The sequence below is a fragment of the Cetorhinus maximus genome, chromosome 1 (assembly GCF_964194155.1).
Source record: "Cetorhinus maximus chromosome 1, sCetMax3.hap1.1, whole genome shotgun sequence".
NCBI classification, from domain to species: domain Eukaryota; kingdom Metazoa; phylum Chordata; class Chondrichthyes; order Lamniformes; family Cetorhinidae; genus Cetorhinus; species Cetorhinus maximus.
Window position 1 is genome coordinate 186,935,423 of NC_135879.1, and position 17,112 is coordinate 186,952,534.

Genomic DNA, 17,112 nt, shown 5'->3' on the forward strand with positions numbered 1-17,112 from the left:
ACCTTGAATTCAATAGTAATAAGACCACCAAGACTTATAGGTTTTTACAAAACAAAATTAAATATTTATTAATAAGAGAAATGACTTTTAAGTACAAAAATAAATCTACGAATTACTATTATGATAACTTCTAAATCTCCTAATCAATCTAACTCCCAGTTACATTTTTGTTAAGACACGTAGATTTTAAAAGACCCAGGCAAAGAAACATAATACCATGAACAAGGTGAATTCAAAGTGAGTTTTCATAACTTCAGTTCTTTGAAAACAGCAGCTTGAGGCATAGATGCTGAAGGCTTTTCACACTTGTAAGATCTTAAAATGCTTTCCCTTACTCACTGCTTTCGCTCCTTTATACATATTTAAATGCAGATTCCCATTGTTTCACTATGTCTTTGGACTTTATCTTCCTGATAATAAAAACCTCTCATAGCACTAGGTTTTACCAGTCATCTTTGGGGAAAAATAAACACACTGTTTCTAAACTTCACCTGGCTAGGTGACACATTTCACTCCTCCTTTGAAAACAATCTAGTCTGGTTAATTTAAAAATGCAAATGTCATTTTACCTTACATTCTAAACTTCCCCCACATTTACCATGTTTACACCAAAGCCTTCTGACCAGCTGCCTTTAATCCAATTAAGTCACATACACACACACGCAGACATAAATAGACACATCCCACTATTACTCTATTTTACAATAAATTCCAATAACATTATGAGAATTATTATATCTTCCTGATAGATGTTATGTATATTTACAGATGAGGAAACTTTTCAGTTTATTTCAAAAGAGAATAGGAACGTCAGAAGCTAACTGTAAAACATAGTAATTATCAAATGCTTTCTGTGGTCTGGATTACAAAAAAAAATGTCACTACTTAAGTGTTGTGCTTGAAAGTGACACATGATGAAAAGATTGTTTCACACTTGGAGATGGGGAGCTGACCAGTGAGAGAGCATCATTTATGAAACCAGAAAATCAGCTTTATCCTGCCAGTTTCTTCTGACTTTGACAATCTGGCCAACCCAGAGAAGGTAGGAGCATGGGATTTACAAGCAGTTACTAATCAAGGGTAAATGCCCCTCAGTAACATCAACTTGCTTATATAGACCTCAGGATTTTCATATTTACAGCATTACCTTTTTCTTGAAAGCATTTAATTTAATGCAATTTAACTAATTTAAACTTTAATTTTAACAACAGTGTGCTGTTAAGATCAACAGTGCCTCACATTCTCAGCCTTGCCAGGTTCTTCGTCCACCACTTTTGATTCGAGTACAAATGTGTGTGTCTATTGTTTGTGTAGGTGTTTGATTGGCCGTTCTTTTAATGGACCTATATTTAAATTTCCTTTCACTCGGTCAAATTTTTGATATTCTCAGCCTACCATGTCCAATGCCATCTTTACAAAGGATGTGGGCATCAATGGCTAAGCCAGCATTTACTGCACATCCCTAGTTCCCCTTGAGAAGGTGGTGGTGAGCCGCCCTCTTGAATGCTGCAGTCCATGTGGTGAAGGTACATCTATAATGTTGTTAGATAAGGAGTTCCAGGATTTTGACCCAGCTGCAGTGAAGGAATGGCAATTTGGTTCCAAGTCAGGATGGTGTGTGGCTTGGAAGGGAACCTGCAGGAGGTGGTGGTGTTCCCATGTATCTGCTGCCCTTGTCCTTCTAGGTGGAAGAGATTGTGGGTTTGGAAGGTGCTGTCAAAGGATCCTTGGTGAGTTGCTGCGGTAGATGGTACACACAAGGTAGATGCCTTTTCCAATCCAAACATATCTACTTTTTAACGAGCCACTCAAACCAGGTTTTCTTGAGTCAAAGAAAAGAGTAAGTTTATTAGTTACTGAACTCGAGAAAAAATAGTCAAAAGACGCAATGACACACGCACACACACAGATCTCACAAGTAAGAAAAGTTTGAGCTAAAATATTTAAAGAATGTACAATTAAATCCTTTGCTTGACCTTGAAGTGTAGATTGTTGAACATTGTAGCTGTTTGAAGGTAGCTGGTTTCCTTTAAAATCCAGGAGTTGAATTGAAGTTCAGGTAACTGCATTTTGCTGGAGACAATATTAGCTTGTGAGAGAAAGAGAGAGCGAGAGAGATTACTGCTTCTTTCAGCAGTTTTTCCAGATTACTTCAATGACTTCTCTCCCTCTGGTTTGGAAAAAACAGTTCTTAAACCTCCTGTCTGTATATTCCATAAAAGGAATTAGATTAACATGTCTTGCCATCATTGTTGTAGAAAAAGTAATCACATTTTTGATCTTTCATCTCAGAAACCTTTGACACATTTCAAGATAGTAGAAACCAACAGGAGATGGTGTTATTTTGTCCTCCACAAGGGGTTTTGAGTGTCCGTTGGGTGATTCTGGCTGGATAGCAGTTCCCATTGTCTTGACAGAATTACCGTTGATTAAAGTCTAGCACTTTGCATTTTAATGCCTTCTTTTCAAGAGGTCCTTTTTGAAGTGGCTCTTGATGCCCTTCCTGTGCCCCTCCCCCCAAGTGTGAAATTCCATGCAACATGTCAGGGCAGGTCTACAATGCAATCCATATGGTAACTTCCAGAAATGTGGTCAACTTACAATACCAGACATCAGGTGACTGGTGGTAGCCATCTTTGTCAGTGTCTTTTCTTTTTTTTAAAGTAGATCCTCTTTAAACAGTTCAATATGTTTTTGGTTAGCTGGTGAAGTTATAGGTAGATCTCACTCAGTCACAATTTCCCATCATCGTGACAATATTATGTTTCTAAGTGGTTTTGAACATTATAATGCTTTTACTTTATTAATTCAATATACAAAAAAATTACTCTGTGGCATAAAGCATTTATGGATGTATATCTTATCCTTTTAGAGTAGTTGTATCTTACATTTCCTCATTGTCCATCTTGGATCTAGCAATACCCCTCATCATTCTGTTTCTTCCCCAGGTTATGTTGTGACCCGATTAGCCACTTCATGTGGATCAGATGGTCATTCTATGGCTCTAACTGAGAGCGGGGAAGTTTTTAGCTGGGGAGATGGTGATTATGGAAAACTTGGGCATGGAAACAGTGAAAGACAGCGCAGACCTAGACAAATCGAGGCACTGCAGGGAGAGGATGTTGTGCAGGTATACTCTCATTATTTCACACAATTAAAAAAAGGAAGTAAAATTATTTTTGATAAGGTGTTTTTATATTTTTCCTCTTCTTCCAGGTACTTCCATCAGTTACCATCTGTGGCTGAGAGGGTAGGTGTGGACCTACTTTTAATGCCAGGATTGTACAAGAGTGGCCTGGAATAACTTCCCTTGAGTTTCTCTTTCCACCTCCCCCCACCTCACCCCACCTCCATGAAGTGGGAATAGCTGGCCCACGGCAGCAATGCTGAGATAACATAGCTCATGTTATGAGGAATTGCAAAATATGTTTAATCCAACAATGCGTAACATTCCAGCCCCACTATCTATCAATCTAATTAAACATTCGCAACCTTTGAAATAGAACAGTATTTCAAGAAATACTTCCAATTATGTTCTTCCCAAAAAGAAATAACTGAATGATCTTTCTTTCTATTTGGACAGCTCTCCTGTGGATTTAAACATTCAGCTGTGGTAACAGTTGATGGAAAACTCTTCACATTCGGGAGTGGAGATTATGGAAGGTTGGGTCTCAGGAGCACATCTAACAAAATGCTACCTGAAAAGGTTACTGCATTGGAGGATTATTCAATAGGACAGGTACTGATAACTGGAACTTGTTTGATCAAAAAAATTGAATATAAAGCACAAGTGAAAAGTATCACTTTGGTGCAAAAAGAAGTGCTTTGTTTTTAAACATTGTGATGGAACCTGTTTGTTGACCAGAGATTGTTGATCACTACTTGTCAAGTAGAAAAATTTATCCTGCCTTCAGTCATGTGACCTATATTCAACTTACATGTTTTTGCAACAAGACTGGTATAGTTGATATTACATGCTCTGGAATTCATTCCTTAAATCTTCTCACCCTCCTTTCCTTTCAAGATCCTCCTTAAAACACACCTTTCTTAGCAAGGTTTTGATCAGCCCTGTAAATAGTTCCTTTTTTGGTTTAATGTTCACTTCTTTTCCTTAGACCTCTGCAGTGTCTTGGCATTTATTTTTATAATTTAAAGGAACGTAAATGCATGTTCTAACGATTGGAGTGGTAAAGAAAGGCTGAACTTGCATGATTCAGGTCCTTAATGTACTTAATTTACAAAATTTAAATGTATTCAGTTTTATCCTTTTAATATCCACCCACCGTTTCCCTGTTACTCGCTGAATTTGTTTGTCTATTTTTGTTGCTACATGATTGTTACATGCTTGCATATTTTTAGCCTGATTACTTAGCATTTGTTTTCGATGTAAGCTACACTACAATTCAACCCTTGGGCCACAAATGTGTTTCTTGAATATAATACCATTATTATTTCAAGATTTCAGGAAATCCTAGAGAGTTTCACAGCCCATTAAGTATTTTTAAGTGTAGCCACTGTTGTAAGATAGGAAAATGTGGCAAACAGTGCACACCATTGCTCCACAAACTGCAGATCATCTGTTTTAGAGATGTTAGTTAAGGGATAAATAATGGCCAAGACATTGCGAGAACTCCTCTGGTGTTCATTAAATAGTGCCGTGGGATCTTTTGTCGAGCTGACTGGGCTCATGAAGCTTCCATTTCACATAATTTCTGGCAATGTAGCACTCCCTCAATTTCTGCACTGGAGTGCCAGCCTAGATTATTGTGCTCAAGTGTCTGGAGCACAGCTACAACCCGGGGGCAGAATTTTCTCCCCGTCGGGGGGGTTGTGCAGGGACAGGCGTGCACGCAGCCGATCAGCACCCCCGATCAGCTGGGCGCCGCCATTTTATGTGGGCAGGCCAATTAAGGCCCGCCCAGCGTGACGCGTGCCCAGTATTGCCTGAGTCGGGGAATGCGCTCTTTCATGCATGCGCGCGTAAGAGCACAGAAATCTCCCTGAGGCACATTGATTAAAGGGAGAAAAAAATTTTAAGGATATGTCCCCTCATGTGAAACTGTCACATGAGTTGCGACATGTCCATTAATGTTAATAAAAATTTTCCCAACACTTTAAAAATGTCCATGAAACCTCATCCCGCCCCTGGATGAGGTTCCATGAAAAATGCTAAGGCTGCCTGGGCTCTTCGCCTGCCTGCCAATCTTAAGGGAGGACGGTCAGCTCAGGTCAATGATTTAATTGATTGTTAAATGGCATTAATAGGCCTTTGACAGTTCGGTGGGCACGCAGCCAAGTCGGCTGCCCGCCTGCCGAACTGAAAATCTGAATGACATGCGGTGATGTCGGGTTGCACACCTGATGTCTCCCTGCGCCCTTTTATGCCCCAGCGAGCGGGCCCCGTCCCCGCTCGCTGAGCCGAAAATTCTACCCCAGGACTTTCTAACATGAAAGTGCTACCACAAGCCAAAACAGACAGCAAGGCCAGAATCTTCGGGTCGGTATGTGGGAGTAGGCCCAGCTCGCTGATGCGAGGTGACATCGAACGTGCGTTCCGATGACGCCATGTGCATTCAGATCTTCAGTTCGGCGGGCACACAGCGGAGTCAGCTGCGTTCCCGCCGGACTGTCAAAAGCCTATTAAGGCCATTTAAAAACTAATTAAAGTTATCAACTGAGCTGCCTGACCAACCTTAAAGTTGGTGGGCAGGCAAAGAGCCCAGGCGTTTTATCATGAAACCTCATCCACGGGCGGGTTGAGGTTTCACGAAGGCTTTATAAATTAAATAAATTTTTTTATTAAAGTTCATTGACATGTCCTAGCTCATGTGACACTGTCACATGAGGGAACATATCTCAAAAAAAAATTTTTCTCTTTATTAAAATTTTAGAAAATCAAACTAATCTCCCTGAGGTAGCTCTATGCCTCAGGGAGATTTCTGCGCTCTTTTGCGCATATGCGCGAAAGAGCACAGGCCCTGACTCAGCCTCCTTCCCCGCCACACAGGGAGCGCCCAGTGCTTCCAGGTGCACGTCACACTGGGCCGGCCTTAATTGGCCCACCCACGTAAAATGGCGGTGCGCAGCCAATTGCGGGCAGCCATCAGCTGCGCACCCACCCGCTCCCACCCAACCCCCACAATGGAGAGAAAATTCTCCCCCAGATAGTAACCATGTAACCAGGTGCCATTCCATTTTCACAGCCTGGGGCTTAGCTAAAACAAGATTCATGGGCACCTTCCGCCCAATTCAACAGGTAGATGTTCCACTTAGGATGGTCCCTTTATTCGACAGCTGAATATCCCTATCTCATAAACTCAAAACTCACTCCTCCTCCACCAACCCCCACCCCACTCCCCTCCACCAATACTTTTCAGTCCAATTTATGTAAATAGAGGTGAAAGAGCAATGGTTTATGGAGTGTGGGTTCTCTGTTATGACCACCAAATCATGCTATCACTTAACCAGATATTGCACATTAAAAGGTGTGCTCTGGATTATGGGGGTGTGTGGTCCACTTGCAATAATAGTTATTTTAATTAATATACGGGATGTGGGTATAACTGGCTAGGCCAGCAATTATTGCCCATCCCTAATTGCCCTTGAGAAGATGGTGGTGAGCTGCCTTCTTGAACCGCTGCAGTCCATGTGGTGTAGGTACACCCACAGTGCTATTAGGGAGATAGTTCCAGGATTTTGACCCAGCGACAGTGGAGGAATGAAAGTGTAGTTCCAAGTCAGGGTGGTGTGTGACTTGGAAGGGAACTTGGAGCTGGCGGTGTTCCAATGTATCTGCTGCCCTTGTCCTTCTAGGTGGCAGAGGGCACGGGTTTGGAGGGGCTGCCAAAGGAGCCTTGGTGATCTTATGACCATTGTAAGGCCTCGAAATCTTGAGCTGCACTTTCCCCACATTTGGACATTGAATGCAGGTGAACGAAGGAGGGGGCATTTGCTACTTATACCCAATCCCAGGCTTCTGTCAGCAGAAGTCACTGGTCAAGAATTTCATAAGAGTGGTGAGACCATACAATTTCTTTGTCTTTCTTTAAAACATCAGCCTTGGTCAGATCCCATCTGATTTATTGTATCCAGCTCTGGGCACCATGCCTAGGGAAGGACATGCTGGCCTTAAAAGGGGTACAGTGAAATTTTACTAAAATTATATTGTGGTTTAGAGGCTTAAATTGAGGACAGGTTACATAAATATGGCTTTATATTACATTGAGTTTAGAAGATTGCAAGGGTACTTAACATAATAAAAGGTTTCAACAGAATAAGTATATGCAGAATTGCTATTTCCTCTGGTGAGGAAATGCAGAATAAATGAGCACAATGTTAAAATTAGAGCTAGGCCATTTAGGAGTGACAAAAACACCTTTTCACAGAAAGGGTAGTGGAAATGTAGAATCATCTCCCCTGAGAGTCTGTGGATATTGGATCAAATGACATTTTCAAGACTAAATTTGATAGATTTTTATTAGGTAAGGTTATCCAGCGATATGGAGAAAAGGACTAAAGAAAACTGCAGGACTATGAGGAAAAAGATGGAGCTCAGGACTAAATTGGACAGCTTTTTCAAAGAGCCAACACTAGCTGACTGGTCTCCTTTCGTGCTGTAGGATACTGTAATTCTGGCCAGAATTTTACCTTCGGCGTGCGGGCGCTCACCCGACATGCCCGAACGTAATATGACGCGCCCCGACATCATCACGCACTCGTGATATTTCGTTTGGTTGGCGGGCAGGCAAATAGGCCAAGCGGCCTTTACATTTTTTAGGAAACCTCAACCTCATCCATGAGCGGGATGAGGTTTCATAAAGTTAATACAAATTAAATAAAAACTTCGTTTTGAATTTAAAAACATGTCCCATCTCATGTGACACAGTCACATGAGGGGACATGTTTCATTAAATTTTTATTGCATTTATTAATTTTTTTATAAAGTGCTTCAATCTCCCTGAGGCAGCTCCGTGCCTCAGAGAGATTGAAACGCCCTTTCACGCGCGTGCACGAACTGCGCGCGAGGCCCTGCTCTCCCCCCCCTTTCCCCGCACAGGCAGCGCTCAGCGCTGCCGCTTGCGATCCATGCAGGGCGAGCCTTAATTGGCCCGCCCGCATGAAATCGCAGCGCGGAGCTGATTGCGGGCGACGGTTGGCTTCCCGACTCTCCGCTCCCACCGAGCATGCACGAGGAAAAAAACTCTGGCCTCTATTCTATAATTATAAAGGCAGGTGTACAGGGTTGATAATCTAATTAAATGGTGGTTGGGTGGTTGACTGGCCTAGTTCTGTTCTTATGTTTCCTAGGATAGATTACAGAACATAATTCATTCCCATATATTTAATTTTCACTAAAGCCATGTATGACTGAATGCTTCGAGGGTTGTTGAAGAGCAAGAAAAACATTGTATAGTGGCTTGATGCTGGCTGCATTAATTATCCATTCATGAACTATTCCCATATAAATATTATGGAACAGGATTAGAGATTCCTCTCCCTCCCAGAACCATGATAGGGTCCCCTTTGTTCTCACTTATCACCCCACCAGCCTCCGCGTTCAAAGGATCATCCTCCGCCATTTCTGCCAACTCCAGCATGATGCCACCACCAAACACATCTTCCCTTCACCCCGCTGGCGGCTTTCCGCAGGGATCATTCCCTTCGGGACACCCTTGTCCACTCCTCCATCACCCCCTACACCTCAACCCCCTCCCACGGCACCTTCCCATGCAACCGCAGAAGGTGCAACACCTGCCCCTTTACTTCCCCCCTCCTCACCGTCCAAGGGCCCAAACACTCTTTTCAAGTGAAGCAGTGCTTCACTTGCACTTCCCTCAATTTCGTCTACTGCATTCGCTGCTCCCAATGCGGTCTCCTCTACATTGGAGAGACCAAACACAGACTGGGTGACCGCTTTGCGGAACACCTTCGGTCTGTCCGCAAGCATGACCCAGACCTCCCTGTCGCTTGCCATTTCAACACACCACCCTGCTCTCATGCCCCATGTCTGTCCTTGGCCTGCTGCAATGTTCCAGTGAAGCTCAACGCAAACTGGAGGAACAGCACCTCATCTTCCGACTAGGCACTTTACAGTCTTCTGGACTTAATATTGGCTTCAACGATTTCAGATCATGAACTGTCTCCTCCATTCCCACCCCCTTTTTGATCCCTCTTTTTCCAATAATTTATCATTTTTTTTACAAATATATTTTTTTCTTTTCCCTCCTATTTTTAAATTTATTTCGATCTATTGTTTCACCTCCACCTTTTAGCCCATTTCAATCCCTTCCCCCCATCCCACCCCCACTAGGGCCATCTGCCACTAGCTTGTCCTGCTTGCTACCCTTAATGTTCCCATTAGCACATCCTTTAGATAATATCACCACCGTCAACACCCCTTTGTCCTTTTGTCTATGACATCTTTGGCAGTCTCTTCTTGGCCTCCACCTATCACTGGCCCCCTATTGAGCTCTACCTGCCCCAGACCCCTCTACCAGCTTATATTTCATCTCATTTCTATATGTCTTAGTTCTGATGAAGGGTCATACGGACTCGAAACGTCAACTGTATCCCTATCCGCTGTCAGACATGCTGAGTTTTTCCAGGTATTTTTGTTTTTGTGTAAGAGATTTCCTTTATTTCCTCAGGTGGCCTGTGGACTGAATCACACTCTTGTTGTCTCATCGGATGGAATGATAGTCTGGTCGTTCGGTGATGGAGATTATGGCAAATTGGGATTAGGAGCTTGTACTGTTAAATGCTGTCCCCAGGTGAGAATATAAGCCATATCTTAGTGACCACATAAAGGACATGTATACGACCTATTTCTTGTTTAAGTTTGTAGGACGAATACCAGCTTATGTATTCACAATAAAGTATTTACAATATATTTAGTCTAATTTTGGAATATTTTTCATTTATATATCATATCCTGGATATTTTAGTGTGATGTAGCATCCAATAATAGTAATGAATTGATTGTTTCCTTTCCTCTGGCATAACTGTTACCACTGTTTGCAATATAAAGCCAGTATTTAAAGCTTGCCTGGTAGTGCTTTAGAGTGGGGTTAGGGTTAGTTTTGGCATTGGGTTTGTTGATTGTCTGTAACCTGCGTCTCGATAGGAAATACACAACAGTCTGCAAGGTTGTAGTGTACATCCTTCTGTGATTTATTAACATAGCAAACAAAATAAAAGCTCAAAATGGGGAATGAAAATTTGCATCGTAGTTGGAAGCAAAGAGTTGTCCATATTTGCTCAAATTTCCCATCCAAGTACTATACCTGTAGTGTACCATAATAGTAAACTATTCACTTATTTTACCTCTGGTCATGAAAAACTGGTTGTATGGATTATTTGGTAACTGTTGTTGCTTGATTTGAATGAAGTCACCGTTCACAAATTGAATTGTAACTTAACATCATTGCCTATGTGTCATGCTGAATACCGCGGTTCAGATCCTCTTTAAATTGTGTGTCATGCTTTAGGGGAGATGCTGGCATAATGGTGTTATCGCTGGACTAGAACTCCAGAGACACAGGGTACCTGGCTTTGAATCCCTCCCATGGCAGATTGGCAGATGGTGAAATTTGAGTTCAATAAAAATCTGGAATTAAAAGGCCAATGATGACCATGAAACCATTGCCAAAACAAAAACAGAATTACCTGGAAAAACTCAGCAGGTCTGGCAGCATCGGCGGAGAAGAAAAGAGTTGACGTTTCGAGTCCTCATGACCCTTCAGCAGAACAAAATGTCAACTATTTTCTTCTCCGCCGACCTGCTGAGTTTTTCCAGGTAATTCTGTTTTTGTTTTGGATTTCCAGCATCCGCAGTAGTTTTTTGTTTTTATCTTGATGAAACCATTGTCGTTTGTCATAAAAATCCATCTGGTTCTAATATCCTTTAGGGAAGGAAATCTGCCTTCCTTATCTGATCTGGCTTACATGTGACTCCAGACCCACAGCAATGTGGTTGACTCTTAAATGCCCTCCGAACAAGGGCAATTAGGGATGGGCAATAATTGCTGGCCTAGCCAGTGACGCCACATCCCATGGCCGAATAAAAAAAATGTTTTGGGGATTTTAGGTTATCATGTCAGTTTTTTAAATCTTGTCTTTATGTTAGTCTCGAACATTTACAGAGCATGGAAAACTGGAGAGTCTTGCTTAAATTGAGAACATAATTAGTTTTTAATTCTTACTGTGCTAGGCAATTTAATCTTCAATTATGACTGGTGTCAGTCATGGCAAAGTTGGTAGCACTCTTGCCTCTGAGTCAGAAGGTTATGTGTTCAAGAGGTTGAGCATAGAAATCTAGGCTGGCACTCCTCTACATTACCGAGAGAATGCTGTCTTCCGCATGAGAGAGGTTGCCCTCTCGGGTAGATATAAAACTCCCGTATTTCAAAGAATAGCAGGGGAGATATCCTGGCCAATATTTGTTTGAATATACGAACATACGAAATAGGAGCAGAGGTAGGCCATTCAGCCCCTCGAGCCTGCTCCGCCATTCAATAAGATCATGGCTGATCTGTTTATGTTTGAGTTCCACACTCTCATCTACCCCCGTTAACCTTTGATTCCCTTGCCTAACAAGAATCTATGTACCCCTTCCTTAAAAAATTCAATGACCCTCCTCCGCCACCTTCTGAGGCAGAGAGTTCCAAAGTCACACAACCCTCTGAGAGAAAGAAATTCCCCCCATCTCTGTCCTATAAGGGCAACCCATAATTTTATAACAGTGCCCCCTAGTTCTGGACTCACCATCAAAAGGAAAAATCCTTTCCATGTCCACCTTGTCAAGACCATTCAGGATCTTATATACTTCAATCAAGTCACCTTTCACTCTTCTAAACTCCAGTGGAAACAAGCCCAGCCTGTTCAACCTATCCTCATAAGACAACACACTCATTCCAGGTATCAATCTAGTAAACCTCCTCTGAACCGCCTCCAACGCATTTACATCCTTCCTTAAACAAAGAGAACAAAACTGGACACAGTATTCGAGATGCAGCCTCACCATTCAAGATGCATTCTCTCCAACATCACAATTCCTCAATCAACATCACAAAAAGGATTATCTGGTTATTATTACATTGCTGAGTGTTATTGTGGACAAATTGGTTACCACATTTCCTGCATTACAGCATTGACTGCACTTCAAAAAAATACTTTATTGGTTGTAAAGTTCTTTGGGACATATTGAGTTTGTAGAAGGTGCTATATAAACAAAAGTCTTTATTTTTTAAAACCTGTGATTTTACCACACAGAAAATTGAAAGCCTTTGCAATAAAGGAGTGAAGAAAGTAGCTTGTGGAACCCAGTTTTCTGTTGTACTGACAAAGGATGGGCATGTATACACTTTTGGACAAGGTATCTTCCTATCTCATCAGTCATGTTATTGTATTTAATAAAATACTGATAGGACATTTAGACCATACATTTACAGAGGTTTTTAGGGGTGATGCATTATACTCTGAAGCCACTTGATATCATCTAAGACAGTTATCAATGAGACATAGCAGCACTGTGGTGCAACTGGAAAGCATTGGACTATAATTCAGAAACAAGTTATACTGACATTATGTAGATCAGTAGTGAAGCCAATTCTGAATACCATGTGGACAAATTGCCTGGTATAACCTGGTGGGCATGCTTGAAGCCTGATGGGGAGGGTCCTCCTATTTGGGCACCCTGTGTCCAATGGAGGGACCTGCCCCTGGTAAGGGCAGCCCCCACAAGAAGACCACCAACCTCTATCTCCCAGCCCTTTACACCAGCCCACCTCTCTGGGCCTACCTGACTGGCCCCAGTGAGCCAGCCACACTTAACGGGGCTCCAGCAATGATCCTTCTCCTGGGGCCTTCTGCAGTACCAGCAGTGACTACAGTTCCTGGTGATGCTGATGGTACGCAAGTGTTGCCAGCAGCTCTTGGTGGTGGGACATCCACCCTGCAGGAGCCAACGACAGGCAGCAGACTGCCTGACTGACTTTTAATCGCGCCAGGGCTCCCAGAAATGGTTGTAGCTGTGTTGCCACTGGCTTTCCAGCCAGTAGATGGGCCCACTTCCATGACCTTTAAGTTCTGCCCATTTTTTCAGCTCTGCCCAACCAGAGTTTCCCCTCACTCTTCCTGAAGCCAAACACAAATTCATAACCAACTGGTTTCAAGTTTAGAACTATCAAGTCACCTCAGAAGATTTTTCAGAATACTTTCTTTTCATTTTTACCTTTAGAGCGTCTTATAGGTTTGCCGGATTCAATGCTGCGTAATCATAATCGTCCACAGCAAGTTCCCGCGCTGGAAGCAATGTTTGTTGAAGATATTGCAGTGGGATCAGAGCATACACTTGCTTTGTGTTCTACAGGAGATATGTTCGCCTGGGGGTGCAATGCTGAAGGCCAGGTAGGACAGCTATAAGGTATATAAGTATAATATAATTAATTAATACACAAAAATTCCTCCTTTAATTTGACAGCTTATTACGTTTTAATTAAACCAAATGCTGCATATTTGCTCATCTGGCCTCTGCTTTGGTGCACTGTTCATTATACCAAACCACACCCAACCAGAAATTCTAGATTTGATTCTTTTCCTTTGTTGAGTTGGCTGTTCTCAGTGGTGCAGCAGTTGGAGCACTACAACTGGCTCCACACCTCTGCAATGAAAAATCATCCAGGGCTCCTACTGCTCACCACTCCCCAGTGACCCCAGCTGAAAAGCACATGTTGGCGATCATTAATTTAATATATTTTAATAGATGTTGCTTTAGTTTTCCTGGGAGCAAATGACTGACCTTTCCTTCTACCTTTCTCCCAAGCTCCACAAGAAAAAAAAGATGTTTTCAATGGTGAAGGAAGGGGAATTACTCAGCCACATGACATCAATAACATTAATAGTAGCTTAAAATGTTTTTCTTTTGCCAACGTCTCCTTTAGTAAGTAACCTGAGATTATTTAGGTAGTATATTAAATACATTTTCAATTCCAAGAATGATAAAGAGCTCGCCTAACTATATAACTTGCTTAAAACTCACTGAACAGGCTTAGAATCATTTTTGTGTACTGTTGAATTAATGGAATGTTAAATAAAAAGAGGTTTATGAACACTGAAAACCTGAAAGTAAACATTAGTGATCCACAGCAGATAGATCAGTATGATTACCAGAATAGTAGAAGGCAAATGAGATGTACTCTGGGTTGTATTCTTCTTATTTTCTTTACATTTCTAGCATTTAGATTTTTATTTTAAGCTAAACTGCACAGTTAAAGCCTTAACATGTTGTAAAATGTCCTCACTTGTCTAGTGTCTGTGTAGCTATGTTGTAAGTTAGTGCCACAAATTTTTAATTTCCTTTATGCAGCTTGGTCTAAACCATACCAACCAAGTAAAGGAGCCAACGTTGATCGCTACACTTCAAGGGAAGAATATTCGTCAGATTTCAACTGGTCGATGTCACAGTGCTGCATGGACCACCCCGCCTCTTTCACCTTCAACTCCAGGTGACCTTCCATACTAATCTTGTAACACAATTAATGAAACTGCAACAAAAGCATTTAGAATTTCGGTAGGATTAGTTTGTGATTTATAGGTATTTATGAACCATTGCAAAGAACTGGAAGCTGTCAAATATCATAAATGGTTCTGGTGTATGCTTGTTATAACAACTTTTAACTGCAAGGCTAATTGGCTCTCATTAAATTAAAATTGAATGAACTCTAGCTTTAAATATGTTCCTTTTATCTCTGAGATCTCTCCCACTCTCTCTCTTTTCACACACAAACACACACTCACAAACGTATCATCTTTACTTTGAGCACCACACTGCAACTTTAATGCTTTACCTGGGCTGATATTAAGCACATTACTGAAGAAGGGCCATTAGGTTTAGGCAATAAATGCACCCTTGCTGGTGTTGTCTACAATCTGAAAATATTTTATTTTAAATTAATGTCTACTGAGGTTAGGCAGGCTTTTTGGGATGTTTAAGCTACTGTTGGTGTAGCTGAAGTTGTTTCATAAGTGGTGCCACATTTTGAAGTTCCTGTGATGTAGAGAGCACACAATGAATACATTAATAAATTGTTAAAATCAATGGTTATGGAAAAGACTGTAACTCTTTTAAAATGATAGGTGACCTGATATTTTTGAAACGTTATGAGTACTAAATTTATAGAGTGATTTTGACTTGGAAACTTTGGTCAGAATTAACGCCACCCCATTGAGGTGAGTTCAGAGGCCAGAGTGGGGCAATTTGATTGGGCAGAAGGGCCTTTTGACCTTGTGGGAGAGTGTGGGGTGAGATCCTGCTGCCTTCCCGTCTCTTCCCCCACCCCCCACCTTGCAACTCCCGATCAAACTCAAGATGGGAAGGATGAAGAGCAGGCCCAGAGGTCAAGTGAGGCTCTTAAGTAACCAATTAAGGGCCACTTAGGGCCTCATACCACTGCTGCTGGTATTCAACCTACAGTTGGGGAACTCACCATGCGGGGAGGCCTGCCTAGTTTGCCTGCAGCCTAGTAGTGGAGATCCCTCATTCGCAAGCATTCTGTGCCCAATCAAGGGACCTAGCATCATGAAGGCAGGGTGGCCCACTGAAAGCCACCCCGCTGGCCTCACTTCTGAGCCCCCTCCTCTCCCCTCCTTGGCAAACCCCATTCCGTTCACACTTAATTCTACCTCGGGATCCAGCAGCAATCCTTAAGGTAGGCTCTAGTGTTGAACCCACAGTAGTCACTGCTCCCGATGATGCTACCTGTACTGGAGATCGGCCTATGATTGGGAAGCAGCTTTTGGGGGAGGGGGTGGGATAACCACCCTTCTGACGGCTTGATTATGTGGAAGGCTCAACATTGTCCAGGTGAATGCTTGATTGCCTGCTAATTCTGTCAGACCTCCCAGAGACAACCAACACAGGGTTCCCATCAGTTCCCCAACAGGTGGGTGAGACCTCATTGCACATATCAAATTCCACCCATTGTCCTGAAACTCTAAATTCAAATTTTTCCACATAATAGGTACAAGAGCAGCTGAGTTTTAGAATTGGTAAGCAACTAAGCTCTATTATCTTTGAATTTAGAGCAGTAATTTACCTTGTTTGTTTTTAAATCATAGGTAGCACAATTCCTGTTCAACTCGGTATACCACAGATGGTACCTCCGCAATACAATGTGCTTAAAGAGTGCAGCCCAGAAGTCCTTACAGATAGGTTGCGTGTTCTATTTCACTTCTCTGATCTGATGTACAAGTCTTGGCGACTGCTAAATCTCAATTCTAACCATCAGGTAAAATATTTCTTTTATATCCTGGTTAAAAGTAGTGTTTTTTTATTGTGGCATCCCATGCCAAGTTAGAAATCATTAAAAGAGAAGACCAAGCAAATCTACAAGTCACAATTTGGCCAAACCTGTGTGTTAAAAACCTAATGATGGCAGAAGGAAAGAAGTACTGAAGAAGATAAACTCTTTGGGAAGGATAAGTGAGAGCTGGGAACAATGCAGTGACTCTTGATTTCAATACTGTAAGGACATAAACATGAAATAACAATGTAGGATGGCTTATTTAGAGCTTTGCTGGGGTTGTTGCCAGTTACTCAAGCGTTGCAGGGCAAGAAGTGTTTGGCAGAAAAGAGGAAACCGAGCATCTAGGATGTAACAGTGGGAGTGGTGGAGTTCTCTTTGAGATATGGGAAGATAACAATTTCAAGGAAGTTAATAGATGTAGAACAGTTAAAAGTGGAGCTTTAAAGAATTGGTTGTTGGTAGGACTTGAAAAGGGCAGGTTTTGCTACCTCACAGAGTGATGCGAGAACAGAGTGCCTTGTGAACCGGGTGTTAAGTCGGGAATTTGGTACAAGTGGGATATCTCTGACAAGTATTTCTCAAGCTACAATTTGGATTAACTGTTAGACTCTGACTTAGAACTTTACAACTGCTGTTAGGAAACCTGGTTAACAGAAACTCCCTGCCAGAGGGAGTCAATCAAATAAAGATAAATGCTTTGTTCCTTTACTGGTACTATTACCACTCGTTGCCTTTTGTTCCACGATCTCTTCGTCATTTAATCTCCCCCTGCCCTCTAAATTATCTCTGACCTTCCCTTTCACTTCAC

The 17,112-nt window shown here is 42.0% G+C and overlaps 1 protein-coding gene across 8 annotated transcripts in view; it reads left to right on the forward strand.

Annotated features, from left to right (window-relative positions):
* Window positions 1-17,112, forward strand: part of LOC144685847 (putative E3 ubiquitin-protein ligase HERC1) — a 429,767-nt gene that overhangs the window by 358,911 nt on the left and 53,744 nt on the right. For all 8 annotated transcript variants that reach the window (XR_013577800.1, XM_078550801.1, XM_078550834.1 and 5 more), the window contains 7 exons: window positions 2,949-3,130; window positions 3,584-3,739; window positions 9,648-9,770; window positions 12,271-12,373; window positions 13,238-13,407; window positions 14,366-14,504; window positions 16,117-16,286. Coding sequence is in view for 7 of the 8 variants with exons in the window: in XM_078550801.1 (XP_078406927.1) it covers window positions 2,949-3,130; window positions 3,584-3,739; window positions 9,648-9,770; window positions 12,271-12,373; window positions 13,238-13,407; window positions 14,366-14,504; window positions 16,117-16,286 (1,043 nt within the window). In the remaining variant the exon portion in view is untranslated. The remainder of the gene's footprint in view (window positions 1-2,948; window positions 3,131-3,583; window positions 3,740-9,647; window positions 9,771-12,270; window positions 12,374-13,237; window positions 13,408-14,365; window positions 14,505-16,116; window positions 16,287-17,112) is intronic.